At 44.3% G+C, this 27,782-nt stretch overlaps 1 protein-coding gene across 1 annotated transcript; it reads right to left on the bottom strand.

Annotated features, from left to right (window-relative positions):
• Positions 1 to 27,176, bottom strand: ntn4 (netrin 4). The gene is made up of 10 exons (XM_030439420.1): positions 26,643 to 27,176; positions 24,332 to 24,885; positions 16,987 to 17,265; positions 10,078 to 10,204; positions 8,115 to 8,300; positions 2,677 to 2,890; positions 2,449 to 2,543; positions 1,880 to 1,948; positions 1,326 to 1,499; positions 1 to 1,174 (listed from the first exon to the last, which is right to left on the bottom strand). Exons 1-10 carry the CDS (start codon positions 26,689 to 26,691, stop codon positions 1,035 to 1,037), a joined length of 1,887 nt encoding a protein of 628 aa, XP_030295280.1. The 5' UTR covers positions 26,692 to 27,176; the 3' UTR covers positions 1 to 1,034.
• Between the last annotated feature and the right edge of the window lie 606 nt (positions 27,177 to 27,782).

Raw genomic sequence — 27,782 nt, 5'->3', positions numbered from 1 at the left:
TTGTAATAAACTGGAATTATCCTTTAATATTACCACATACAAAAACAATTGGAACAGAGAGGGAGAAAGATGAACAATAATATTTATATAGATATATACAAATAATACTGTACAAGAGCACGAAGGAAGGAATACGTTCTGAATGTAGCAGTGTAATATGAGATGAATCAAAATACATAATCATAAACGCTGGAACGGCTGTTTGTTTTGAAAAGTGTACGTACATAAAAAACCTACAGAAAAGAGCTGGACTGAGTCTGGACTGTGCTCCTTACACACCGCTGCATTCAAACCACTCTCTCGCACACACACACACACACTGACACACACATTTGCAAAAACAGGCATAAACATTCACGTTCGGGGTAAAATCCCATTCACTCTGATTTCAACACAGGCACACCTGGACTGGCTAAGGTTTAACCACCTGTAGTGGCTTGTATGGCTTGTTCAGCGTCACTCTGGGTGCTCTGCAGCACATACACACACACACACACATACATACACACTGCTGCCTGTGTGTGTGTGTGTGTGTGTGGGTGTGTGTGTAGGGGAATGGACGTGCTCCATCCACAGCCCATGTCAGGCGGGTCATGTAGTGTGTGTGTGTTAAGTCTTCCTCTCTTTGTGTGTCCATATTCCCTCAGTCCATCTTAGGCTAAAGTGCTGCAGAGGAAGAGATTCTGTGTGTGTGTGTGTGTGTGTGTGTGCGTGTGTGTGTGTGAATGTACGTCAGTGGGTCCAGAGGGCATCACTCAGAATAGAAAAGCACTTGGCCACAGCGCTGAATTCCTCATTTCTTGCAGAAGAAATCCCACACAGGAGAATAAAATAACATCCCATGTGCTTTTTATCTGGCGGAGTCCGCCACAAATTCAGGGTTTTCTTTTTTTTCAGTCAGCTCAGTTCAGCCCCAAAAATCAGCTCCGAGGCGGCTGCGGATCAATATTCCACGACTGGAGGACAAGAAGACGCAAATCTACAGTCTCGTCTGTCCGTGTGTCCGTCTGTCCTCCAGCGCTCTGATGCTCCGTCTACCAGTTGCAGTCTTTCTTGAGTAGCGAGAGGACTTTGCGCCCCAAACTGGCTTTCCAGGGCTTGACGAAGCTCTTCATGTTGACCAGGAGGCGGCCCTGCTTACGGTCCGAGTGGCCCGCCACGATGTACTCCACCCCTGAGGAAGGACGGTAAAGGTGGGGGACGCTTAATGCTTCAACTGACAACATGATATCAATGTTTGAGGGTATTTATAATTCATTAGTCTGTAAAATTCTCCGTCCCTGACTGTATTGGAAGAGAAACTCATGGGAGAGTGTGAGTCTGACCTGGGTTGAGGATGGGGCAGGTGCAGCCCCGTGCGGTCCAGGACTCGGGGTAAAGCGTGACCCGACCCCGCTGTATCTTCACCTTTGTGTTCTGACTGAGCACCTTCTGAACTTTGACCTCCACCTCGGCGTGGGAGCCCTTATCGTGGGCCGACAGCACTTTCACTTTCAGCACTGCGTGACAGGCAGAGACAAAAGATGTAACAAGACTTTCAGTGTACATGTCTGTGTCTGGACATGTGGGATCAAGTGTTAGCAGACTTTTGTTGATGTTAAATTTTACAAATACAGTAAGCAGTAACCACTGTAGGCAGATTCTTTGTCACGGGTGGAGAAAGTCCCCAGACTCCCTTAGAAAAATGCTTAATTTAAGAGTTTCTGAGTCAGGAGAAACGTTAAAAGCTCCGTTAGACACTTTCAATGACACATTCTTAATTACTTGGAGTCTTTTTGTAAATTCGGCAATGAAATTTCACATGTTAGAGACCAAAAAGATCCTTTGATTGTCAAACAGGACAAATACAAACATCCAGCTGATGTGTATGTTTTCTTACCGTACGCATAATTCATGGTGCAGAAGAGTTTGCTGTTGGTCAGGGCTTGTTCTTTGCACTCACACTTCTCTGCAGGAGACACACACACACACACACACAGGCACAAATTAATATTTGTAACGTAACTGATGCTGTGTGTGTGTGTGTGTGTGTGTGTGTGTGTGTGTGTGTGTGTGCGTGTGGTCTGTGCATGGCGTCCTAAGAATGCAAGCACAGTGTGTGTGTGTCCAGTGAGGAATGTGCCTATGAAAGCTGCAGTTACATGGCGGTGGAGGTGGCGGCGGCGGTGGGGGGTCTCAAGAGAAAGGACACTTGGAAACTGTCCACCACACACACACACACACACACACACACACCACACACACACACACACACACACACACACACACACACACACACACACACACACACACCATCTTTGTTCCGTGTCCTTCTAAGGCCCTATCAAGACTTTCATTACTTAACCATTACTGCTTGGTCACTGGACTGTGGAAGAGGATGAATAACAGACACACACACACACACACACACGCACAAACACACACACACACACACACTGTCAGCCTCACCTGAGTAGTGGAGGGCGGAGAAGAGCTCGTCTGCTCTGAAGATCCTCACCGGCTCGCTGGAGTTTCCCTCCAAGTTGTACAGGTCCAGATCAGAGCTGCACACACACACACAAACACACACACACACACACACACACGGAAATGAAAAACTAGAATCTAATCTAATCAAATGTCAAATTGATCAGGTATTGGTAGTGGTACCCGGGCTGGAGAAGTGTTTGTACTCACCCAAACATGCAGTCTCCTGTAAAAGGATCGCAGTCTCCCGCGCAGTCACACGGACGGCAGCCGTATTCATGGAAGCCCCAGTATCCCACCATGCACCTGTCGCAGTGGGCTCCACCCACTCCAGGTTTACAGATGCAGTTCCCGTTGGAGGGGTCGCAGAGGGAGCCGTCAGCCAGGTGGAAGGGCATCGAGCCCAGAGGGTGGCAGCTGCACGCTAGGAGGGAAAGACGCAGAGAGTTTAGATGTAGTGTTAGCTACTGTTAACTCTGTGTTAGCGGAGCAGACGGAGGCACGGAGACTCTCAGCACAATCTCCTGAACCACAGCTATGATCTGACGTTCTGTGGAGGTGAGAGTGCAGGGAGAGTGGCCTCCGTATGTACAGTCAGTAGTTAAGAGTCATTTACTGCCAGTCGAGCTTCAAGCATCATTAAACAGCAGAGAAATGGCCCCAGACAACGCCCCCCCCGCTTTGTTCCCCTCTCCTCGTCTTCTGTCTCTCCCTTCACCACGAGCTCCCTCCCCGTCTGACCCCGAGATAGGGACAGATTTATGGGGGAGGCCTGACACCTCCTCCCGTAAGGCTCCCGGGTCTCAGCGGCGATAACGGCAGAGAGACGGCAGACAGTCGTTTTCTCAGACCGCCAGTGGAAACATGTGGGTGTGAGTGCGAGTATATTGTTTTTGGAGGTTGTTTAAAGAACACCCTATCAGCACACAATTAGAGGGGACGTGAGGGAGGGTGTGTGTGTGTGTGTGTGTGTGTGTGTGTGTGTGATAAGAAAAAGAGAGAAGCCTTTGTATTACAAACTCCTGCAACAATACCAGACAGACAAATGGAACAACTGATGAAGGATGACATACTTAAGTCTGGTAATAAATGAGACTTTACAGGTCGGTTTAAAAGACCTTTACACTGGATGGTCCGATGTGACTTTCTCTTAAATGGTTTGATTGTTTGTTTGTTTTTTTTTATCCCATACGAACTCTCACAAACACATTTTCTTTTAAAAGGTCACATATGTAGGCTCAGTTTTAGGGCCACGCTTTTATTTTGGGTGTTTAATAGAAAACATGTTATTTTCTCGTGCCGTCCGTTGCTGCAGCACCTCTATTCGCCCTCTGTCTGAACGATCCCGCCCCCTGGAAAGCAGCGTCTGCTCTGATTGGTCGGCTCTCACAAGCCTGAGCCAGCACCACCCAGCATCTGCTCTGCAGGTGTTTTTGCAACAGAGAACCGACGTTAATTTACGATCTTTACGACAAACATCAACTTTCAAATCTTAAAATGATGTAATTCAAGGCGCCGTAAAGAAAAACATTAATAGTTTGTTGCTACTCAAATATGAAGATTTGCTTCTTTTTGCTGTGTTATAACATGAATATCAAACATGAATGTTTTTAATAACAGATTAATCAACTGATTAAAATAAACACTGCAAAAAATGACAGTTAAAATTTTGTTAAAAAGACAATGACTACAAGTGTTTTCGCTTGTAGTCAGTCAAGAAATCGGCCTGAATTTCCGAAGATTTGCCTGTTAGGATTTATTGAAATAATATGAGATAAATGTGTCATTTGTTAGGTGAGTGTGTCTTATAGGGGCTTATAGGTTCCTCTGAAAAACTCTAAAAATATTTGAAAGAAGTGTTTCTTTGTGTGAATTTCGTCAGTAAAAAAGGGAGCAGGAATGACATTTCATGACGTTTCCGACATTCGACTTCTCAAACTGCGAATGATGCACATTCTTGTCCTCAGCCTGCGAGAACGACGCCTCAGAAAGACGTATCAACCGTCCTGAACTCAAAACCAGACGGTTTATTGGGTGAATCACCAGGTACAACAAAGATAAGATAAATCTTATCGCGAGACAAAACGGCGCAATATCAATAAAATAATAAAGATATCACATTTATAGGCTTTACAGATGCGAACATGAATGCGAGAAGACAAAAGAATCACACATACTTGACATATAAAACGGCTATTATGACACGAGACCTTGATACAGATGCGAAGAAGCATTGTGTGTATTGTGTGTGACTGTGTGTGTGTGTGTGTGTGTGTGTACACGCATCAACACTATTGTTTCGCGAGCAGCCTCCGCACGTTAATAATTAACGAGATTACAGCACCACCTCTGTTCCACGTAGAGCTGGAACATGTGTGACGATGTGTTTGGTGCGTGTGTGTGTGTGTTTACATATCTGCGTGAGAATTTATGAGCACTTGAAGGGGTCAACACACAAGGACTCCTGTGTGTAAATGTGTGTGTGTGTGTGTATCTAAGATAGCTGACAGCTGCAGCAGCGCAGACAATGAAAACTTCATGAGCTGAGACATGACAAGACACCTGCCCGAGCAACCTGTGCAGACAACAAACTACACACACACACACACACACACACACACACACACACACACACATACACACACACTGTAACTCCCCCCCCCCCCCCACGCTAAAGAGTTTAGTGTGTATGAGCTTGACAAGAGTGTTTTCTTTCCCGGGCCCCTCGGAGCTTGGTATGAAAAAAATGTTCCTCACGACGGAGGGAAATTCCTCCATTGTCAGCGAGGGCTACAGCGGGATTTCACAACCTGTACCTTCGTCTCAGGGGTTCTCCGAGCTTTCCATCGCTCCTTGTTTCTATCAATCAGCTGTCAGGGAGGATTCATTAGCCCTTCAGCCTCCACAGTTACCCAACAGGTGAGATTTTCACCTCGGGCGATCGCTGAAATCAGAGCCGCATAACGTCTGTTTTAAAAAAATCTGCTGCGTTGAATTTCTTTGCCCTTATCAGTGATGCCAGCACGCCTAAACCGTGAGGCATGTTGGCAAACCTTTGCTCCAAAAGAAGTCAAATTCATCATCGATGAGATCCTGATAAGATCGGTGCTGATGGAGCAGAATGGCTCGACTCCGAGAAAGTGATTTAGGCCTCTTACTGTCATAACAGTCTGGCGTACATGCTCAATGAGTGTGACAAGGTTATAGATTTATGGGGTAAAACAAGAACCCAAAGCAGAGGTCTTCTACATATTTCAGGCCAAGGACTCCTTAGCTGACAGAGAGACGGAGAAAGGACCACTGTTACAAATACTGTAGAGGAATTTCTGTCATAATTTTAAAAAACTGGGCCAACATGTGTAGGACAGGCCAGTGGTGCCATGTATAAACAAGTTGGCTAGTGTTAAGTGCGCTCGCCTCCTTCTGCATCTCAGTTTTCCTCTGAGGGGGTTTCTGAAGTGGAGGTGATGTCACGGTATCTTGCTCAATAACTCGCAAAACAATCAATTCATTGTGGCTCATGAGAACATCTGTGTGATATTAATACAGATAAGAGACCGATATGTTATGATACACAGAATGTGGAGCACAGTGTGTACAGTTGCGACCAAGCTAGTATTTCTTAGCTGTATGTTCAGCGGCTGTGCTTGTGGTTTTCTCGAGGGGGGATTTTTTTTTAAATCAGCCAGTGGTGGAGCTGATGCAGCTGTGGTTGCCCCAGTAAACACACCAACACAATGCAGTGTCTCTGGGCTCTTTAGGTAGAGCGGACAGGCTGGGTGGCAGCGCAGCGAGGAGGCAGCCTCTCGAAAAAATATTCAATCAACTGCCATGAAAATTGGTTCAAACATTCACTTCTTTCTGTTTCGTTTATGTCCAATATGTTGATTTATGACCGAGTAAAGGGAAAATACCTACACATCTAATCAGTCACAGCTGGACTTTGCTTAGTGCTTATTAGAAAATGTTAGCTAAGACGCTGAACTAAGATGATGGACATGGTAAATATAACACCTGCTAAACATTAGCATGTTAGCATGTTGTCACTGTGAGCACGTTAGCCTGCTGATGTTAGCATTTCGCTAATAGAACTGCCTCACAGAAACTGCTCGCATGGCTGTAGTAGTTTTATTCTTATTTATTTATTCTACCACTAGTTATTATAATGTTTGTATTGTCAATTCGTGTATGTTTTTGTTTCTTTATTTATCTAAAATTCTAGTTCTGCTGTAACAAATCTCTTAATATCATAATCAGATTACATTTCCAGGACACACTGAGCTATACAATTGGGCTGATAGCCAACACGTTCTCCCCTCCACATGTTTTTGAATGGTCTGGTACAATTTGACAGTTGTTTTGAATTCAATGCCTACGCGAACACAAACACACTCATACTGTAGGAATCATGTGCGAGTCCGACATACCTGCAGGACGGCGCTCACTGGGTCAAATCTGACAGATAATCTGAGGGAGAATGTAGCCACTGCTCTGCGGTTATGGATGACTATCGCGTGTTTACTTAAGACGCGTCTCAACGCCGGAGGGCAGAACGCTGCTTCTTAACCCACACACACACACAAACACACACATATAGAGGACCCTCACACATTTACAACAACTACCAATGATTACCCCGAAGCTACACGAGCTCTGAGTCACACGTGAAAAATGGCAAAACAAGCCGAGATGGACATGCAGGGGTTGTGTGTGGAGCTTTGAGTCAAGACGAAGGAATGTCCTCATCTGATGATTAACTATGGTGTAAACGGTGGATGTAGCGTCGGCCGTCTGCTGTCTCTCTCTCGCTCTCACACACACACACACACACAAAGCGAGCCAGGTGCCCATCAGAAATCAACGCTATCCAGCACGTCCCGGCTTGCGATCTCAGTCCTCAGCATTCCTCGAGGGAACGAGCGCGCCGTGCCAGTGTGGCGTGTGTGTGAGGTTAATGTTGTGATTCACGCCAGCAAGGTTTTGTCAACACTGGTATGATTAACGAGGCGTCATGTCATTTTACAATGTGTACTACATGTCGCGGTTGTGGGTTTTACTGGTGTCAGTTTGCCAAAAAAGTATACATGAAAAAGAAAAGCTTATATTTACAAGAGCGACGCCCGTTTCCTGAGGATATGTTATAGTGAAAATATCAGATATTAGTTGGAAGGTTTAACATACTCTTGTACGGGTACGACTACTAAACCTTTTTTCTCTATTCTAATACAAAAACAACGACATTCAAATATTTCTTGACATTAAATTATCACTGACAACGCTGGTGTATCATGAGGTGTTTTACTATGAAACAAAACCTTACTTGTTCACAGTCAGAATATGAAACAAAATAACTTTTGAAGTTTAAGGAGGACATGTTGTAAATTAGGTTGTTTGTTGTATTCACTCTTAAAATGTAAGAAAAAGACAGACTTCATGAGTAAAAAAGCCAGAAGTCTGCTTTTACATTATTCAACCTGGATTTAAGAGTTTTTTAAAGCTAAAACTATCACAAATTTCCAAAAAACTAACTTTTTTAATTAGCTTTTAGTAGTCTGGCACCTTTAAATTGACTCCTTATAACCAGATGATGCCAATAACAAACCATCACCACAGTTTACTAAGACATATTTGGTGTTTGTGAATCTTACGTTTGCAGGAGTCGGGGGCGGTCTGCGGTTGCTGAGGGTCTCTGTAGAAGCCGGCTTTACATTTCTGACACTGGCGTCCTTCGGTGTTGTGGAGACAGTCGCACACGCCTCCGCTGCGCTGGCCCGACTCGCGCCACGCCGTCCAATCAAAATGGCAGCTCTGAGCGTGTCCGTTACACTTGCACTCTGGAGCGAGAGGGAGGAAATGAACACATCAGCGACGAAGACGAGCAGAGTGGAGGAACTGTACAGATCATACTGGCATGACTTTAACTGAACTCTTTAAAGGAATATTCCACCAAACACTTTCTGAGTAGAGTCTGCCTGTGAGGTGGCTCTGAAGAGTTCACATTTCCACATTTTCTCCACAATATCTATAGGCTGTATTTTCACATCACATGATTCTTCACTCTCTTCTTCTTTCGGCCCTTCTGACACATTTTTATAGCTGCTGTCCTCCATGAAGTGACCACCTTTTTTTGGTTGAAAGATCTATGAAATGTTTATATCACACATGACCTGCGATACAAGTTTATTTAAGCCTCTTGTATATGTTTCAGGAACAACGTCATAAACAACTGACTGTTAGCTTTCTCTAACATCATAGCTGCTTTTTACAAACTTGACACAGGAAGTAGAAGCTTGTTGAGGGTCTGAGTCTTGTTACGACCTTATATTCTGTACTTAATCTTCCCATCTGCAGGTGTTTACCGTTTGTTGCACCCAAATTCTCCCCCAAATCCCCATCAGGGCTCAGATCTCATGATTTGTCCAACATGTGTTTTATAGCGGCTGTGTTTGCACTTGCAGTCATAAACAGTTGTTACTGTTTGGCTGTTTGTTCTCGTTGCTCTTGTTGCTATGTGACACGGCATCTGATTGACTTATCATCATCAACAGCACTGCTGGCACCACCTGAAACCATCTGGAACTTGATCCTGAGAAGGGCCAACATGTGTCTCAGGGAACTGTCGAGTGTTATGAAAGCAGGTCTGTACATTTCATTAACTGTTTAAGAGATAGTTCTTCTTTTTCTTTTTTAAAGTGTTGTAGTATTTGGTCTTGTCTCGATCTCAGACAAAGAGGACTCTGGAATGTGACTTGCACTCGTCTTTGTCTTGTCTCCATCTCGATACACTCTGGTCTAAGTCTTGACTGAGGTGGTTTTGACTACAACACTGGAGGTGGGGTTATAACATGTACCTGTCCATAGTCAGTGTGTTATTGACAGTAGGTGGTGGTCGGCACACCCCGAGCTTGGAGAAGAAGCCGGAGCGCTGTTGTAGGAAGCTAAGTAATAGAGCATCAAAACACATTAAAGCCACCGTCACCTAAAAAAGTAAATATTAGTTTAACTGTATGCTATATTTAGAATGTATTTGCCATTTATCGTGCAGTCAGGCAGCGTTTTCTGACTTGAAACTGAAGCTCCTAACTATTGCTCCTTCAAGCACCAGACTCCATTGACAGAAACAGTCATTTTGCCTCACAGAATTCTGGAGTTGCCGTTCTGCCTCTGACTGCTCGTTTAGTTTGTTTGCTTTATTGTCCGACTTTGGCGTTTTACAGAATTGGCTCAGATTCACCGAAGTCACACAAACGACACAAACAAACTAACCGATCGATGCAGCGGCAAACCAGCAACTCCTGCGTTGTGTTAAGTAAAATTTGTGGTTTTGTCAATGAAGTCTGATGGCTTTGGAGAAATGGCTGTTTGACATCAAGGTAAAGAAAGGGAAATATTCTAACTATAGCATACACTTAAACTGAGGTCGATCTTTAAGTTTTTTTTTGGTGTCATGATGGTGAATGATTATTCTGGCGTCTAGTGTGTCTGTCAGAATAAAACCAAACCATCCTTTGACAGAGAGAAACCTCATACAACCCCACCTCCAAAGGCCCAAACTTTCCCCTTCAGGCTCCTGTGGTGGAAAAAATGTGCGACTGCGTTTGTTCGACTCACTCCGACATTCGTGTGGAGCCCCCGTCAGTCCGTCAGCGGGCTGCCAGGGCCGGTCGTTGTACAGCGGAGCGCAGCGCTCGCAGTGATCACCTGCAGTGTTGTGTCTGCACACACACTTCCCATGAACCTGAGAGAGAGAGGAGGAGAGAAGGAGCTCATTAGCAACAAGAAGAGAAAGAGGTAGAGAAGGAAGGATGGGAGGAACAAAGAGGTCAGTGTGATGGAGAGGGAAGTTTCCACGTGAGGACGAGCCTGTTCTTTGGATTTATCTCCAGTTCTTCTTCTCTGGTTTCTTTCTTTCCTCCTCTGATATCCCAACTTCCTCTCACCCCATCACTCTCTCTCTCTCTCTCTCGTACTCCCTTGCCTGAAATTAGTGAATGGAGATTGATTGTTTGGCTTCATCACTGGAAACAAGAACGGGCCTCCGGTCTGAAAAGCCTGTGTGTGTGTGTGTGTGTGTGTGTGTGTTTACGGGTGTGTGTGTGTGTGAGAAGAGTGCAAGTATGCAGCGCTGAGAGCACAATAACAATCTCCTTGTCATTCCTGTGAGCTGGAATGCCATGCATGCTGGATAATGATTGAAGGAGGGGAGGGGAGGGGGGCAAGGCATCTGAGGAAGCTCTTTATTTGTTTGCGTTACACCGTGCAACTGTAATGTAGGACACACACACACACACACACACACACACACACACACACACACGATTATACAATGATTTCAGAGGTAGACACACACTGCCACAGAAACTGGAAAATACACACTCACTAATTCTTGCGTTTGTTTCCCACGGTGTCTGATGTGTCACTACCTCCCGATTGGCTCAGATTCTCACACGAACACACTGTACTGAGTTTACAGTTAAACACAGCCACATGCTATAGAATGGAGCCTGAAGCAACATGTTCCCCCCTGCCTGAACTGACCCCGGATCAGCCCGACAATGTGGAGGTGAACACACATGACTGATTTTACAGCAGCTCAATCACACTAATAAGGGGAGCAATTGCTTAAATGAGAGGTCCAGGCGAACAGGAGGCAGGAGACCTAATGACACATATCGAAAAATGAAGAAGAAGTTATTAATGAAGATGAGTGAGAGAGTGGAAACAGAGGACAGGCACAGGAAGAAAAGAAATGGACAGGAAGGAAGAAGAAGAAGAAGAAGATATAGTAGGAGAAGGAGAAGGAGAAAGAAGGAGAAATAGAAGGATTAGAAGAAGACTTTTTTTGACTTCCAAGTAACTTTATTTAGGAGAAGAAGAAGATGTAGTAGGAGCAAAAGCAGAGGAAGAAGAAGAAAGGGATATAGAAGAAGAAGATATAGTAGGAGAAGGAGAAGGAGAAGAAGAAGAGGATATAGAAGAAGAAGAAGATGAGGATATAGAAGAGGAAGAGGAAGAGGATATAGAAGAAGAAGAAGATGAGGATATAGAAGAGGAAGAGGAAGAGGATATAGAAGAAGAAGAAGTAGAAGAAGAAGAAGAAGAGGAAGAGGAAGAGGATATAGAAGAAGAAAGAAGAAGAAGAAGAAGAGGATATAGAAGAACGAGAAGAAGAGGATATAGAAGAACAAGAAGAAGAGGATATAGAAGAGGAAGAGGAAGAGGATATAGAAGAACAAGAAGAAGAGGATATAGAAGAACAAGAAGAAGAGGATATAGAAGAACAAGAAGAAGAGGATATAGAAGAGGAAGAGGAAGAGGATATAGAAGAAGAAGAAGGTGAAGAAGAGGAAGAGGATATAGAAGAAGAAGAAGAGGATATAGAAGAAGAAGAGGAACAGGAAGAGGATATAGAAGAGGAAGAGGATATAGAAGAACAAGAAGAAGAGGATATAGAAGAACAAGAAGAAGAGGATATAGAAGAACAAGAAGAAGAGGATATAGAAGAGGAAGAGGAAGAGGATATAGAAGAACAAGAAGAAGAGGATATAGAAGAACAAGAAGAAGAGGATATAGAAGAGGAAGAGGAAGAGGATATAGAAGAACAAGAAGAAGAAGAGGATATAGAAGAACAAAGAAGAAGAGGATATAGAAGAGGAAGAGGACGAGGATATAGAAGAAGAAGAAGGTGAAGAAGAGGAAGAGGATATAGAAGAAGAAGAAGAGGATATAGAAGAAGAAGAGGAACAGGAAGAGGATTTAGAAGAAGAAGAAGAAGAGGAAGAGGATAAAGAAGAAGAAGAAGAGGAACAGGAAGAGGATATAGAAGAAGAAGAAGAGGATATAGAAGAAGAAGAGGAAGAGGATATAGAAGAAGAAGAGGAAGAGGATATAGAAGAAGAAGAAGAAGAAGAAATGGCCAACAGCAGCAGCTGGCTCAGGTCCAGGCAGCTGGTATTTCATCCCATTTCACATGTTTACCATATCGTGATACGGGACAATTAACACATATACACACTGAGAGCTGCACACACGCAACCATGTAAGCTCAGCCATACAGAGGACACAGCAGAGGAGGACCGATACGCAACGCTGAGTGCTGATGGAAACACTTCTGGAAGCTGCCAACGGCTCTTTAAAAAGGAATGAAAATGCATATCTGTATCCATGGAGTTGCCAAGTTTTTGAGAGATGAGGCCGTAGAGATGTCTGCCTTTTATTCAGTGAAACAGAACTAGACGCCGCTCGGCTTGTGATGCTCAAAGCGCCAAAGAAATGTGTTTGAATAGCTCAACAGCAGCGTTTCTCCCAGAAACCATGAGCCGACTAACTAAGCTAACTAACCTATCGTTCATGAGTTTATGAATGCTTTCTTCTGCACACTGGTACAGGCTCAACGGACGCTGTGCGTAATCTGTAAGAGCTGAAACTATCCCGGTTCTTAGTTTTAGTTTTGGGATTTCCTGTTTTATGTTGAAAGCCTCTCTTTGTGTGTCATGTTTTACTTTTCACTTCCTGTCTTTGTCTCTTGTCTGCCCTTTTTCTGTGCACACCTGTGTTTCATTTCTTAGTGTCTTCAACCTGTATTCTTTCTAATGGTCAGCAGGGGGCAACTCCACTGGTTCCATAAAAAGTCAAATTGTATATAAGCTTATGAAAAAATTACCCTACATCTCACTTGATTGGTTACCTCAGTAAACAGTATCCTAACCAGTTTATGGCCTCAATCGCCAGTTTCAAGTCTTCTTCAACACGATGCCGTTATGCTAAATTTAATTTTCTTTTACAGAAAACCTCTTCCACATTGACCAACAAGTTACAGCAAATACCAATAATAAGGAGAGACAGCATGTTACACTATATGTACCATATCTTGTGACTGAAATAACGTAAAGATCTGATCACTCAAGTGTTGCACTATTGCACAAGAGACGGGTTTTTTCGAGAATCAATTCTTCTCAGACTCGAGAACGTTCTCCAGACCGCTCTAAAAACCTTACATAACAGTTTTAACACACAAAGTAGCATTTAGACTCCTCTTAACAGACATTTCTGTGTAAAATTGGAGGAGTGGCCCTTTAATTACTTAAATTCAAGTGAAAGAAATGAAAAGAAAGAGAGTAATAGAGCTACAGAATTATGGAAACGAGGCGCAAACCCAGACTGGACTAATTGCTGCTAACGCTCCAGTAGCTGTCACTGGATGTCATTATGTGAATGTGTGTGTGTGCGTGTGTGTGTGTTGGCTTTGTAGCTAACTAACAGACAGTGTAATCACCCTGAACCACAGAACCCTTATGTGGTTATGTGGGGGCAAAGGAGCACAAAACAACAACAACAACAAACAAACAAACTGGTCCTTGTCGTCTACACTCGGTGTCTGGGGTCAGTAATGACTTGACGTATCAGAACCACTTTCACCACCGACTACTGCCCACGCACACACACACACACACACACACATACCCACACACACACCCACACACACACACACACTTGAAGCAGACAAAACATTGCATGCTTAAGCACACACCCCTAACACACAGCAGACCAAACAAACAAGCCCCACTGTACTGAGAAGACAAAAATGCTACACTTTCTGTTGTTTTGGTGCAAAGGGTGGTCACACACATTTATGACGTAGCCCCAACATGCACACACACACACACACACGCAGAATGTAACTAAGTACATTTTCAAGTACTACATTTTTTTTTACATCTCTGAGGTAAATATTGTACTTTTTTCTCCACGACATCAGCCTGACAGCTTCAGTAACTTGTTTCTTTTCAGTTTTCTATGTTTCATGCCCTTTCTTTTCATTCAAAATCTCCAAGTTCGGTGACTTTGATTCTATTTTTCCTCAGATCAATCCGTGATTTCGTGGCTTCCTGAGATTTGGATTACATCAGACATGCTGTGTGGATTTATCTTTTTGGTTCATCCTTACTTTCTATCCGCATGGGAGTGAGCAGATCACGACTGAATACATTTTTTTTGGGTGAACTTATCCTTTAAGTACTGCTTTAAATGCATACCTCTACTTCTAGTGGAGTATTCCTACAGCGTGGCATTACTACTTTACCTTCCACCGCCGCACGCCCTTCCCTTCACGGAGTAATCTGTAATCTCTGCCCTCATCTTCCATGTTGAGCAGCCCTGCTTGTTTGGGTTTTGCCAGAAACAGAGGCTCTGGGTCGAAACAGACACCGAAAACAAACTGCTGATAGGAGGCAAAGGCACTTACATAACCTCCGTGTGTTTACCGAACGCTCCCGCATGGCACACACAGCAGAGCGACGCGCCTATGACCTGAGGTAATGTTGTGAGGACAGAAAGATTTACTGTTCAAACTTCAGGTCTTAGGACTCATATTTGCTGTGAGAAATGGACGTCAGCCGCACACGCGAGCATTAAAATGATCTATTATTATTATTACCCTGGCGTGCAGAGGAGGGTTTTACAGCTCTGTGATCTAAAGAGGCTTTTCGACCCTCATAATAAAGGAAATCCTGATGAAAACACTCGTCAGAGCTACTCGGAATTTCTTGGCATGAATATAATCAGATTTTAAGATTTAAAGACTGCGTCCAATAACTCGGCTATCAGCAGCTTCATTACAGAAAAGGCTGGTACCAGCAAAGAAAACACATGAACCGTTTTGTTCATCAATCACGCACCATACCAAACATTCTCTGCGTTTCATATCGCTGTAAAATGTGAGATTTTTTCAGCTGCTTGTCAGAAAGCAATTTTCATGGAGTGTTAAGTTACGTAGGCAACATGTCCTGTTATTGTTTCATACACTTTATGACTAACAGGACGTAAAATAGAGTAGAAAGTGAAAATATAGTTGTAGAAGTTAAAAAGATTTGACATATCAACACAGAGGCGCATTATTATGGATCCCAATTGTTTTCTTGCAAGACCCGCCCTACTCTACATCTTATTCTGCTTGTTTTTCTATGATGAAAGCCTTAAAATATTCATTGTCCTGGTACCCTGTGCTTAATACATCCATTTTTCGAGAGGAGAAGGTGAGGAAATGTGTCAGAGTTCCACTGATGGACGCCTTCTTTCGGTCAAAAAACAAGAAAAGAATCTGACAGAGATTTCTGTGGCCCTGGTGATCTGCAGGACAACATGAGGGACCCGAGGATCAGCTTTTGAGAAGAAAGAAGAAGAGCAGCAGCAGACCGGGACAGGGGGTTGGAAGAGGTTGGTGTGTTTACTGGGGCAACCTTAGCTCACGAATCACTGCATGAGGACTGCAGGAAAAATAGACAAAACCAGATGACAGCTACACTAAGAAATAAGAGTTTGATGAAAGCGTGGAGAACGCAACCGAAGACGGCAGCCAAGACCATCACCATCTTAGTTTAGCGTGTGAGCATGCAAACATTTGCAAACTAGCATGGCTTAAAGAAGTTTATTCCCCAAAATGTTAATCTGGAAAACAAAAGAATGCTATCACTATGTTGAGCCTACAAGCTTTCCAAATACTGTATATTCACATGTGTGTACTTCAAATATGATTTAGATATTAGAACCAAAACCGTTTAACAAAACCGTGGAACATTTTGTGACTGATACGAAACGTAACCTGTGACGGGCTTCGTTTCGTGTGTTCGATTCTTTAAAGGATCAAATAAACAAACAGGTATCCTGACTAAATATGCCAAATAAGGCCAATATTGTCCAATAGGACTGCAAAAGATATGTCTGCGGCATGCATATCATGGTAGAAAATCTTTAAAAACAAGAGATCCGTGTCAAAAACGCTTGTTTACGTAGATACACAAGTATCGGCTGAACACTTGCATCTGATTTTTCACTATCAGCCTCATCAGTCAAGCTTTACGACTGTATATATCGATGTAGCGCTATTGTTTATCTGTCTAAACGTCTTTGCTTGTATAAATCGTAAAGGAAACTCCGTGTTGACTCGCACTTTCCCTGCCGAGCCTCGCTGATTGCAGAACAGGCTTCAAAGTCAGCCAGCGTTTGTGTTTGTGGAGATGGCTGTGATAGGAGCCCGGCTCTGAAACGCTTACGGTTGATCTCCAGGAAAAACACTGAATCACACCTTCATCAACACACACACACGCACACACACACACACACACATCAACACCACCATTAACGCTCTGCTGAATCAATATCCACATCTCTGGGGTTTGTTATCAGCGGAAAGGCAGCTGTTTATCCGAGCAGACAGAAGAACGGAGGAAGCAGGAGAGAGAAAGGTGATCCCCCTCCACCCCTCCTTCAGTCTGTTATTAAGATGACTGCCAACACCAAGTGAACAAGTCATTTAGTCTGCAAGTATCAAGCCTTATAATCTTGATTTCCTCAGAACAAGTGTGCATGGGGAATGCAAAGACATGCCAGGATGTCAAAACAAGGCGGAGAGAGGAAGAGTGGTGCATGAGTGCCACGCCAAAGGACAAGGGTGAACTTTCATGTCAGAAAGAGTTCAAGAAAACGTGAAATACAATCTTTGATGCAGGACTCGTCTCTCACCACGTGGTTGGTCCGGTCTCTGATGGGCTGGTACCCCGGCGCAGGAACACACTGCTCGGCGTGTCCGTTACAGAAGCAGCTTCCCTTCACGATCAGGTCGTAGATGGCAAAGTGTCGGGTGGGAAGGTCTTCGTGTGCCGAGGCGAGGTCTTTGGCCTGGCACGGACACGCCTGGCGCTTCAGCAGCCGGATTCGGACGTTGGTCACCCTCAGCTGCTGCTGGCCCTCCGCCCCGAACGGATCCAGGGACTCCCATTTTGGGAGCGTACGGTAGATCACCTGTTAGTCAGAGAGGGAGATCTGCTGTCACACGTGTCGGCTACTTTCCAGGCAGCAAAAGACACAACAGTAACATGCAGTCTGATCAGAAAATCACATCAAGATTCAATTAAGTGGCCTAACAACAGACAGAAATACATTTTTGGGCCATACTTCAGTTTAAGTGAGTGGTGAGTGGTAAGTAGTCTTTACCTTTGACTTTCCAACTGAAAACTGTGTATGTTTCTTCCAAATAATCCCAGAAATTTAACCTACTAATCATTTCAAAGTAAGAAACTGGCAGAACAGTTGCAGAAACATGCTAGTTTAAAAGTAATCCATAAAGTTTGGGAGTTCTAAGAGGTAGCAAGTCCCCAGACTCGTCCACCTTGAAGCCGCGTAACACAAAAAAAAAGAAACAAATGATTTTTCTAGACAAATTAAATCTCTGGCCTCCAACTGAGTTTGTCTGTTCATTGGTTGGTTTGTCAGGAGATTACACAACTACAACTACAGAACAGATAGTAGTTAGTTTTTAGACATTTTTGTTAATATCTAAATGAAATGATGATGAAAAGTGGCTGGTGTATGAGTGTGTAAAATATGCTGCGGATCTAAAAAAGTAAATTAGCTTCCCTCCCATGTTTGTGGTGGTTCTATCCATTCGTAAACTAATTAATGTATCTGCGTTTAATATAACGACTATAAGATGCAAAACTGTGTGGGAACGAGGCGTAAGTATTGGATGCAGGTTTACTTTCATCCTTTTAAGGATGAACAAACAGCAAAAACTCATTAACTTGTTGGGCCCGGGTATTTATGGTTTCTCCCTCTTTGCTTTATGACTTTAATTACTGAAAAAGGTTAATAAAATTCTGAATGGTGCACGAGAAGACGCTGTTCTCTCTAGCGGCCCCCACTTCATGATTTAGAGGGATTAGACGGGTTTATTAAGTGACACAAGCCGTTTCATTGACGCCGCTCATGTCACCGCGTCTGTCATGTTAATGGGGGTTTGTTTTGGTTTTATCTGCGCTCCAAACTTTGACCTTGCGCTCCGCCGTCACCGACCACGTCCTCGCGTGACGACGAGGCTGCTGGGTGTCCTTAAATGAGTTCTCCCTCTGCCTCCCCCCCCCCAATCTCTCTCTCTCTCCCCTCTCTACTCTGTCTGGTCCCTGGACATCCTTCAAATCGAAGATCCCCTTTACGGGCTGCCATCGCCATGCCGACCGCTGCCACTGGCAACCAACACCGCTGCTGTTGCCGGGGTGAAAAAAGTTGCTGTCTGCTCCAACTCTCGCCGTGAAAGAAATGTGTGTGTTTGCAGTGTGTCCCTCCACAAAGTGTGTGTTGTTGTCACTGGCTGTCATTGATATCATGGGATGAGTAGTGTGTGTGTTTGTGTGTGCGAGTGTGTGTTTTCTTTAGCCGAAAGCTTTTGGTTGGAGACGCGAGTAAAAAGCCCCCATGCTGCTCCCTCATTGGCTGGATGGCTGGCCGAGAGTGCGATGGGAGGAGCACTATTAATTTCCCTGTTGTTGGAAAAGGTCGCGGGGTCACGGCATTGTGGTCCACAATTAAGAGAACACGACAAATAGGACGAGGGGGCGCCGGTCCGCGGGAGAGCACGGAGAGCAGGGCCAGACAAAGACGGGGACGGAGATGCAGCTTCACATAACTCAGGGCGGCACAAAGGGCCCGCGACAGCCCGGTGACACCACAGCAACACCGGCTCGCACACACAACCACGCTGGCATGCACACAAACATCAGCGTCGAGGGTTTCTTCACACAACATACATTCAGAAGGAGGCCATCTTGGAGCTTTTACAACACGGTCTTAGTTTCTCTTTTGGAAAAAAAGTTAGTATTCGCTGATATGCTGATGAGACCCACGTTTATGTTAATACGACGTAAGTAGCAGGTTTTAAAACACCAAGCAAATGAGTTTCGCTAAAAGAGGACACTGTCAGAGTTAATTTCTCATTTTGACATTAAAATAATACCTTTTAATTGTCTGTAAAACTTTTGTGGTTGGATGCAGCCTTACTTCAATTCTTCTGAGAACCTTAAATATACATTATGAAGGTATACATGCTAGTTAGTTAGTTAGTTCTGCCTTCAGAGAGTGTGAAGTTGTTTTATTGGGCTTGGATATTACTCCAATACTCTTGGATGCACCTGATGAAGTGCCCTCTCTTCACTATAAATATATAACCACTCTCTTTAAACTTTTGCTCCTCAAACATCCCGAGTCTGCTGCTGGTCGTAACCCAAACCAGAGCTGAAAACAAAGCAACATGTAAGCGGTGCTAAATCAGCATCCAGTCTGCTCAACCCACAGAGACTCTCCAACCGAAGTCTGACCGTCAATGTCGTGAGAACCAGCGGACAATAAGGACAGTGGTCTACCAAACTGTCCTCACCAGGAAATTTACTGCACAGCCTAGTTTCATTTATTGATTCATGGTTTTTATTTTACCCTGCAGAGTCTATTAAACGTGAAACGCTAAACCAGAAACCCCAAAGCGAAACAAAGGCCTTGATCAAACAAGCACAGGCATATAAACAAATGGAGATTTGTGTGACAACCGTTCGTGGAGATGCCAGAGAAAAAGTCACGTACGCCAGAACTGTTTTCTGTGTGCATTGTCCTTTAAAGGCACCCTGTGAAGTCGTTGACCACTAGCGGCGCTATGGAGCAACGTTTTGACAATCAACCCACGTTTACTTAAACATTACGAGCATTCAAATGGATGTGCGTGAGCTCGAACGAGCACGCGGCACATACTCCTGCGATTTTACACTTTTTAACGGACCTGCAACTTTTGGTGGCTGCACACAAAAAAACTTAAAAGAATACTTGCTGGACGGCAAACGATGACTCACGATCCCGGGTTTTAAAATATTGTTTTTTCAAAACACTTTGCAGATGTTTCATGAGACAGGAAATGCACTCATCGGGTCTGTTGGACCTCTGGGAGAAGACGAGAAGACGACACGCTGACTGTAAATGCTTACACCGATGTTTGTTTCCAGGAAAACTCAGCAGGGAACCTTTAACTGTACTCACAGTAGGAGAATGAAACACACCTGCTATTAGAAACCACCTCTGTTGGTTATTGAGGGGTCTTGGAGTGTACATACAGTAGATGAAAACGTTTTACACCTGCAGTCAATAACACGTAATGAATCACAGCCAGGTTTTTGTTTTGTCTCGGAGTCCTGTGGCAGTGGGTTCACTGTGGGCCATGAGTCCACTTCAGACTGCAAAATAAAGTAAGTCTGGCTTTAACAGGCAGTAATTCCATCAAAGCACAGTGGACTGTAATCTGGTAAACAGGCACAATGGGCATTGATGGAAGGAGAAAGACGGAGAGGGAAACAGAGAGGGGGGATGGGTGTCTAGCCAACGGTACCAACATCCATCAGAGCTACGGCACTTCCTTCCCAGCAGACAGACGGAGAGCCGACTGTATGAGTTTATCTGGAAGGGCACGGACAAGTGTGTGTGTGTGTGTGTGTGTGTGTGTGTGTGCGCGCTCGAGGAACAGTGGAAAAGAGAATGTGTGTGTGTGTGTGTGTGTGTAGGCCAGTCTGCCTCCCTCTCTTCCCTAAGGAGGTCAGTCTCTACAACAAACACTCACATTCTTCCAGCCCGGCTGACCTCATAAATAAGACAAGGAGCCCTGCATGCTCAACACACTCACACACACTCACACTCACACACACACACGCCACCTTTTCCCCACATTACAGGTGAACACCAAAAGCTTTCAGCGCATGAGACGACACGCTTTCATGTTAGCGGGGGGAAACAGGAGAGGCAGAAAGCTGAGAAGACCTGCTGTAATCGCTCCCAGCCACAGTTCAAGCCCCCGAAACCTTCAAATCTTTTTAACCGGAGCCAGCAGCGATCACACACGTGCACGCAGATAAACTTTAAGTCAAGTTATCGGTCAGGTGATACCTCTTATTTACCCTGCTTTAATACAGCAGTACATGTTGTCGCAGCAGTCGTGTTTTTGACTTACTCTGACGTAGTGGAAGGTAATACTTCTGAAGGCTTTAACGTAATTACTTCCTCCTGAGATTTTTTTATTCAGGATCCATGCATCATACTCTGAGGAAAAAAAACAAACTCCTTTATGTCAAACTTTTTATGTCATCCTGCTGACAAAACAACCAACACCAAAAGACACGGGTAAGAAAACATAACCTCCTCGGTGGATGTAATTAAAGCAACATTATGTAGAAACTGTGCGACACCACTGTCGCAAAAACAAACACCAGGTCTGCAACAATTTGTAAGGTGCTCACTACAGACAAACTCATTACATCATAACAATGTTCTGTGTTGAAAACTTGTACGTTAACCAACACTTATTGCGTTACCCAACTTTCTATTCATCCGCCATGACAGCTGAGCAAACTCCATCCATTGATGAACGCCACATGATGCGGGGAAGCGCCGGAAAGCAGCCAGTAATTAAACCTTTTGTCAGCAATGTTTGGTAAAAAAGATATTTCAAAAGGCACATAATCATTAAATTGACCTTGAAACTAAATTGCATGACAGATATACGTCTGGAGAACGTAATAATTGTTCCATTCTTTTCATATTTGTACAAGAAACAGAAGAAGCGAGACTCATCCGTACTGCACGGCTCAGCGCTTTGTTTTTATCACCTTGCAGCAGCCACAGGCACGCAACTGTCATTACAGGTGATGTGATACAATCATAACACAAACACACAGAGGCAGAAACGGTGTTAACAGCTGAGCGGCAGCAGCAGCTGGTCCGTCAGAGCGCTACTTGACCTCTTTTAACCTCCGGGTCAAACGGTTGAGGGGGTTAAAGGGCGAAGGTCGCGCTTCGAGCACAGGTGGCTGAGCTGCAGCGAGTACAGCACACGTTGAAGAGACACAGCGAGGAGAGGAATCATGGAATAAATCCACAAAGGGCCAATTTCTCAGCTTCTTTCTCGAAAACGCGAGCGTGCGAAGGAATCGCAGGAGCACATCCAGAAAGATTTACGATACGCGGAGGCAGAATCGGCTCGTAACACCTGGGAGGAGTACTCGGAGGGAGTCGTAGCAGTCAGTCAAAGAGGACGTAAACACACGTTACACATGAGAGTCACGCCAGGGGGTCCAGAAGCAGCACCACGCTCGGCATGCGCCTCCACACACACACACACATCTGCCGAGCAGCTCCCGACACACACTGCTTCAATTAAACATCAATGGACTTCAGGAAGCCCTCTCGTGCTACAGTCAAAGTACGCCTATTAAATCCTCACTCATGCACACACGCACACACACATTCTCAGAGCTTCCCCCCACCTGGCTCTTTCATTCTGCCCAGCGTGCTAACGACGCCATATGACTCTCGCATGTTGCGTGACTTCACAGCAGAGAGGGCTGAATTTGTTCCAGCAGGACGAGGGTGCGCTGTAGATAAACCGCTTGTTTGGAGCTGGATCTCACTGCGGCAGCGTCTACTTGTCATACATGATGTGTTTTATGTGGTATTGTTAGGAGTTCATTCACAGAGTAAGAAGAAGAAAAAAAAAAAAAGGCAGGAAACTTTCTGTCAGCCCCCCTCCGGCGTTTCACTGCAGGTGTGTGTCCGCCCTCGCTTCCACCTGCGTTAACCTGCTTTCTGACAGTGTTTGGACCGGGAGAAATGGTGGGAATTCAACCAAGACTTGATACAAATCTGATCGCCTCAGGCACTTCTGGCAAGAAGTCATGAATTGTAAAGAGTAAAAAAGGCAAAGTGATCCGAGCTCCGGGGGAGAGACAGTGATATGATTTCACCGTTTATGCCTGACAGTGAAACCCAAACTTACATTTCAGCCTCTTTTTTTTTCTTCTTTGCTGCTCCTGAGATTTCTCTAATTGTATTTTCCTGTTTGAATATATATTATTCAATTCAGATAGTTTGGCCTCTTGCACTTGAGGGCACCTGTGTGACCTTATAGTGGAAGAAGACGACTAAGATTTACTTCATACCAGCAAAAACACTTATCTATAACTATTACTTAAAGGGATATTCCGGTGTAAATTTAATCCATGGTCTAACACACTGTGAAACTGTGTTAGACTCCCTCTCGAGAGATCAAGTTAGCAGACCACTAATTTACGGAGTTTTATCAACCTCAGAAACGACCGCACGACAACAATACACTGCAGTAAATGGATCCAAATATAAACCGCCACCAAAAAGCCACAAATAATGCTCAAAACAGCACCAAACTTCAGCAACAGTACAAATAGGGTCTCAGCACATAGTCCGGGGCATCTACCCTCCGCTAGCTTAGCTGGATTTCTACTGAAAAGCTGACTAAATTTACCACTCTTCTGCAGCAGCTTCCTGTTGACGGGAAGTCCCGACGAGTCGATTACCGAGTGCAGTAGAGTTCCGCGGCTCATGGATGAAAATGTATGATTATGACTCCATGGAAAAGCAATCAAAGTTCATATGTGTCTTACCTGCCAGTTTATAACAGTTATTATCGAGAGCGGACAGTGAAAAGAACGGAATTGAGCATTTCTAACCGCACTCGGTAATCGTCGCGTCGGGACTTCCCCGACCCGGAAGCTGATGGAGGAGAGTTGAAATCTGTTTTTAGCTTCCCAATAGAAATCCAGCTAAGCTAGCGGAGGTTAGATGCCCAGGACTATGTGCTGAGATCCTATTTGTACTGCTGCTGAAGTTTGGTGCTGTTCTGAGCATTATTTGTGGCTTTTTGGTGGCGGTTTATATTTGGATCCATTTACTGCAGTGTATTGTTGTCGTGTGGTCGTTTCTGAGGTTGATAAAACTCCGTAAATTAGCAGTCTGCTAACTTGATCTCTCAAGAGGGAGTCTAACACAGTTTCACAGTGATTTAGACCATGGATTAAATTTACACCGGAATATCCCTTTAACATTTATCCATCTCATTAAGCTGGAGGCCATCAAGAGCAAGTTTGCGACAACCTGAACACAGAATCAGTACAGTCACATGTGTGAAATGGAAGAAAAATCAACTTGAAGCATAAAAATAGACTTAAAACACTAAATGCTCCCTCCTCACCTCTCCACGGTTGCAGGGATAAGCCCCCGAGTATTTGGAGGTGCAGGCGGCCCCGTCCCGCCCCGCTCCCGCCTTTCCCTCCTCCAGCCTGAAGGCGGCGCTGCAGTTGGAGGCGTAGTACTGCAACATCTTCCACGTTCTCCCGAAGTCCTGCGACCGCTCCAGCGTCATGGCGGCAGGCCTTGGCGAGCGGAACACCAAGATGAGATGCGTGAAGTAGAACTCGGCCTCGAGGTCCAGCTGCACCATCTCAGACTCCACCCCCTCGGCCGACTGCCACCAGGTGTTGGGGTGGCGGAAGGAGGAGTCGGACATGGCCCCGGCCAGGTGGGACAGGAGAGGGAGGCCGGCGTTGCATTTGGCGCACTTGGCGGCGCTGCAGGCCAGGTTGGCGTTGGGGTCCGAGTAGGAGCAGTAGAGCTCGGTGCCGTTGTTGCCGCAGACGGTCTGCGTCAGGACGCGGCGACCCAGGGCCAGGTTACCCATGCGAGGGTTGCAGGCTCGGCTCTCACAGCGAGGGGCCACACCTGCACGAAACACCTCCGCCGACACACCTGGTGCAGCACACAGGAGGAGAAGAACAGTTCACTGAGTCAATATGGTGACATAACAGCTTTCTAGAGAAAACTAGAAAAAAAGTGTGAAAGCATGTGTGTCAGGTGTGTGTGACAAGGTGTGGCACTCACTATACCTGAGATTAAAGGGTCAGTTCACCCAAACCACACTCCACTAGAGGCATCTGTCCACATTTGTTCAACTTAAACACAACATTGAACCATCTAAATAGCAAATTAAGCCATTTTCATTGTCGATTAATCGGTTGTTAATATTCTCGATTAATTATTTGGTTGATCTGTTTATAAAAAGGTCAGAATGCCTCAAAGAATTTCAATTAATGTGAGACGACATCCTCAAATGTCTTGTTTTGTTCACAACCCTAAAATATTCAGTTTAATGTCACACAGGAGGAAGGAAACCTAAAAAAAATTCACGCGCAAGAAGAATAACAGCCTCACCTGGACTATTTCTTTGGTAGGATGATGATGAAGAGGAATAAGCCTCAGTAAAAGGCAAAAACTGAACATTTTTTGTCAAAACAATCAACCTTTTTTTTTTAAAGTCCATATGCAAACAAAAAACACAACAGAAGAACACTACATAAAACTCTCCCCATCCAAACTGATCCTTTTGTAACATATGTCTAATAATTGACCATATAAAGCAATAAAAATGTCTTGTTAGTGACATAAAAAGCTAGACTTTGACCCTCGAAATAAAAAAAAATTGCTTCCTAAACACATTTGGAGGTTTTGTTGGGATTTTGCCCATTTTCCTGAATTCAGTGTTTTCCTGAGTGGGCGAGCTGAGATTTAGAGTGACTCAGTGTGAGTGAGTGTGTGTACACAAGTCAAGTGATTTACCTCGATCGGAAATGTTATGCAAAAAGGATAATAGAGGCATTGTGCACCTGCCTGCTGCAGACTGCAGCCAGCGTGGACTTATAGATAGATACATAGATAATGTTTGGCAGCTCGGGGAGGATGAGCAGCAGCTCAGACGCCTCCCAGACGCTCTGCAACCCTCCCGAGGGCCACAGTGTCATCTTCCAGGGTGGATTTATAATCTCAAACCTGGAACTTTCTGTTGTTTTTCCATGACAGACTGCACAGACAGACTCATATTAATCATTTAGATGCTGAGTTAATTAAGTTCAGCACTGGGGAACCTTTTCTGAAAGCACGTTTGGTGTTAGACTGGGGTTTATGTTGAATTACATAACTGCCTGTAGGTGGGAAGGTCAGACTTAAACCTTTAGATTGTATATTGTTCTCCCATGTTTCTGATTACTAGGATGTAAGATAAGAAATAATTGAGTAAATTATGTTAAATTGAACTATACTTGATTTTACAGGACCTTCAATAAACCTAATTATTAAACGTTTCATCTAAACGTAAATATAAGACAAAAATCTTCACTAGCATGTTTTCAATTCAAGACTTCCATCTAAATCTGCCTAATTTAACAACAATGGGGCTCAGACATGTCCCCTCCTGTTCTTTGTCTACCAGGGGTTAAAATGAATACAGTAGTTATATAATCTACTTTAAAAATCTGGATTAACTCCAAGCTTTTAATAAATGTGGGCTCATATGTCCGAAATCCACATCAGAATCGCTTTAAGACGAGAGATTAAATTGCCTAAAAATTAAGGCGAGTTCTGTATTGCTGCGCCTCCTCCCAGCACATTGTTGCCCCAGTGACAAGAACTCTGACAACAGGATGTTTCACGAATAAAAAACCAACACTAACCTGCATCTGACAGCACGGCCAGGCCGATGATCACAAGTAGAGCCAGCATATCTCCTTGTGGCAGGAATAATCCGAAATATATATGTGAGATGATGTTGATGATGATGATGAAGATGATGATGATGAAGAAAACGAAGCGTGCAGAGATCTCATCCACGGCGAGACAAGTGCGCAGGTTCAAATCCAGTGTGGACTTTCTCTTTCACTCAGCTGCGATCCAACAAGGCGATAATAACTCATGGAGAAACAACATGATCCCGGACGGTGCGTGATGTCCCGCTGAGAGAGGAGAGGAAGAGTAGAGGAGGTGGAGGAGGAGGAGGAGGAGGAGGGTCTGCTCAGCTCGTCTGCTCCTGCCGCTGCTGCTGCTCCTGCTGCTTCGGGACCCGCAGCGTGTTTCATTTCCCCGCACTGAGCCTGCTGCCCGCTCCGCTCTGCCCCGCACATCTATTTCTAAGGAGCCGGAGACACGGAGAGGTGGTGTAGTGACAGCAGCAGCTCCGCCTCTCCTCCACATTTTTCTCTGACTTAAAGGAACATTCCAGTTCAGTGCAGAGCTGCCAGGGAGGGAGGGAGACAAGTAACGAAGTACATTTACTCAGGCCCTGTGCTGAAGTACAGTTATGAGCTACTTTTTACTTTATTTGAGTCAATTCAGAGGAAGATTTTGTACTGTTTTGACAATATTACAAGTTACTTTGCAGATCAGATTATTGATGCAAAATATAAATCATGTGTTTTTATAGATTAAAATGTCCAGTTGTATGTAAAATCTAAAGTATTTCTGGTTTTAGCACTCAGTGTTGACCTTTGCTTGATTAAAAGTAAATATATGGTACTAAAATATTACTTTGCTACACATGAAAGTCCCCCACGCAAATAGTACTCGATAAAAAGTCTTAAAACATCTAAAGTAACAAGTAAAAAGTACATTATACATTTATCTACATCCAATATTTAAATTTTTCTCAAGGTAAAACTAATTGATTTAGGCAGAGTCGGATGCAAGGAGTATCAGCAAAATATATTCAAAGTATGAAAGTAAAAGAATGCATCAGTGTGTTCCCAGGATTTTAAAGGAACAGTTCACCCAAAACATGAAGATTCACTCGAGTGGAAGTCTGAAGGGAGAAAGCGAGT

The sequence above is a fragment of the Sparus aurata genome, chromosome 14 (genome assembly GCF_900880675.1).
Source record: "Sparus aurata chromosome 14, fSpaAur1.1, whole genome shotgun sequence".
NCBI lineage: Eukaryota > Metazoa > Chordata > Actinopteri > Spariformes > Sparidae > Sparus > Sparus aurata.
Note: the sequence above shows the minus strand (reverse complement) of the source record. Positions and strands in the feature narration are given on the sequence as shown.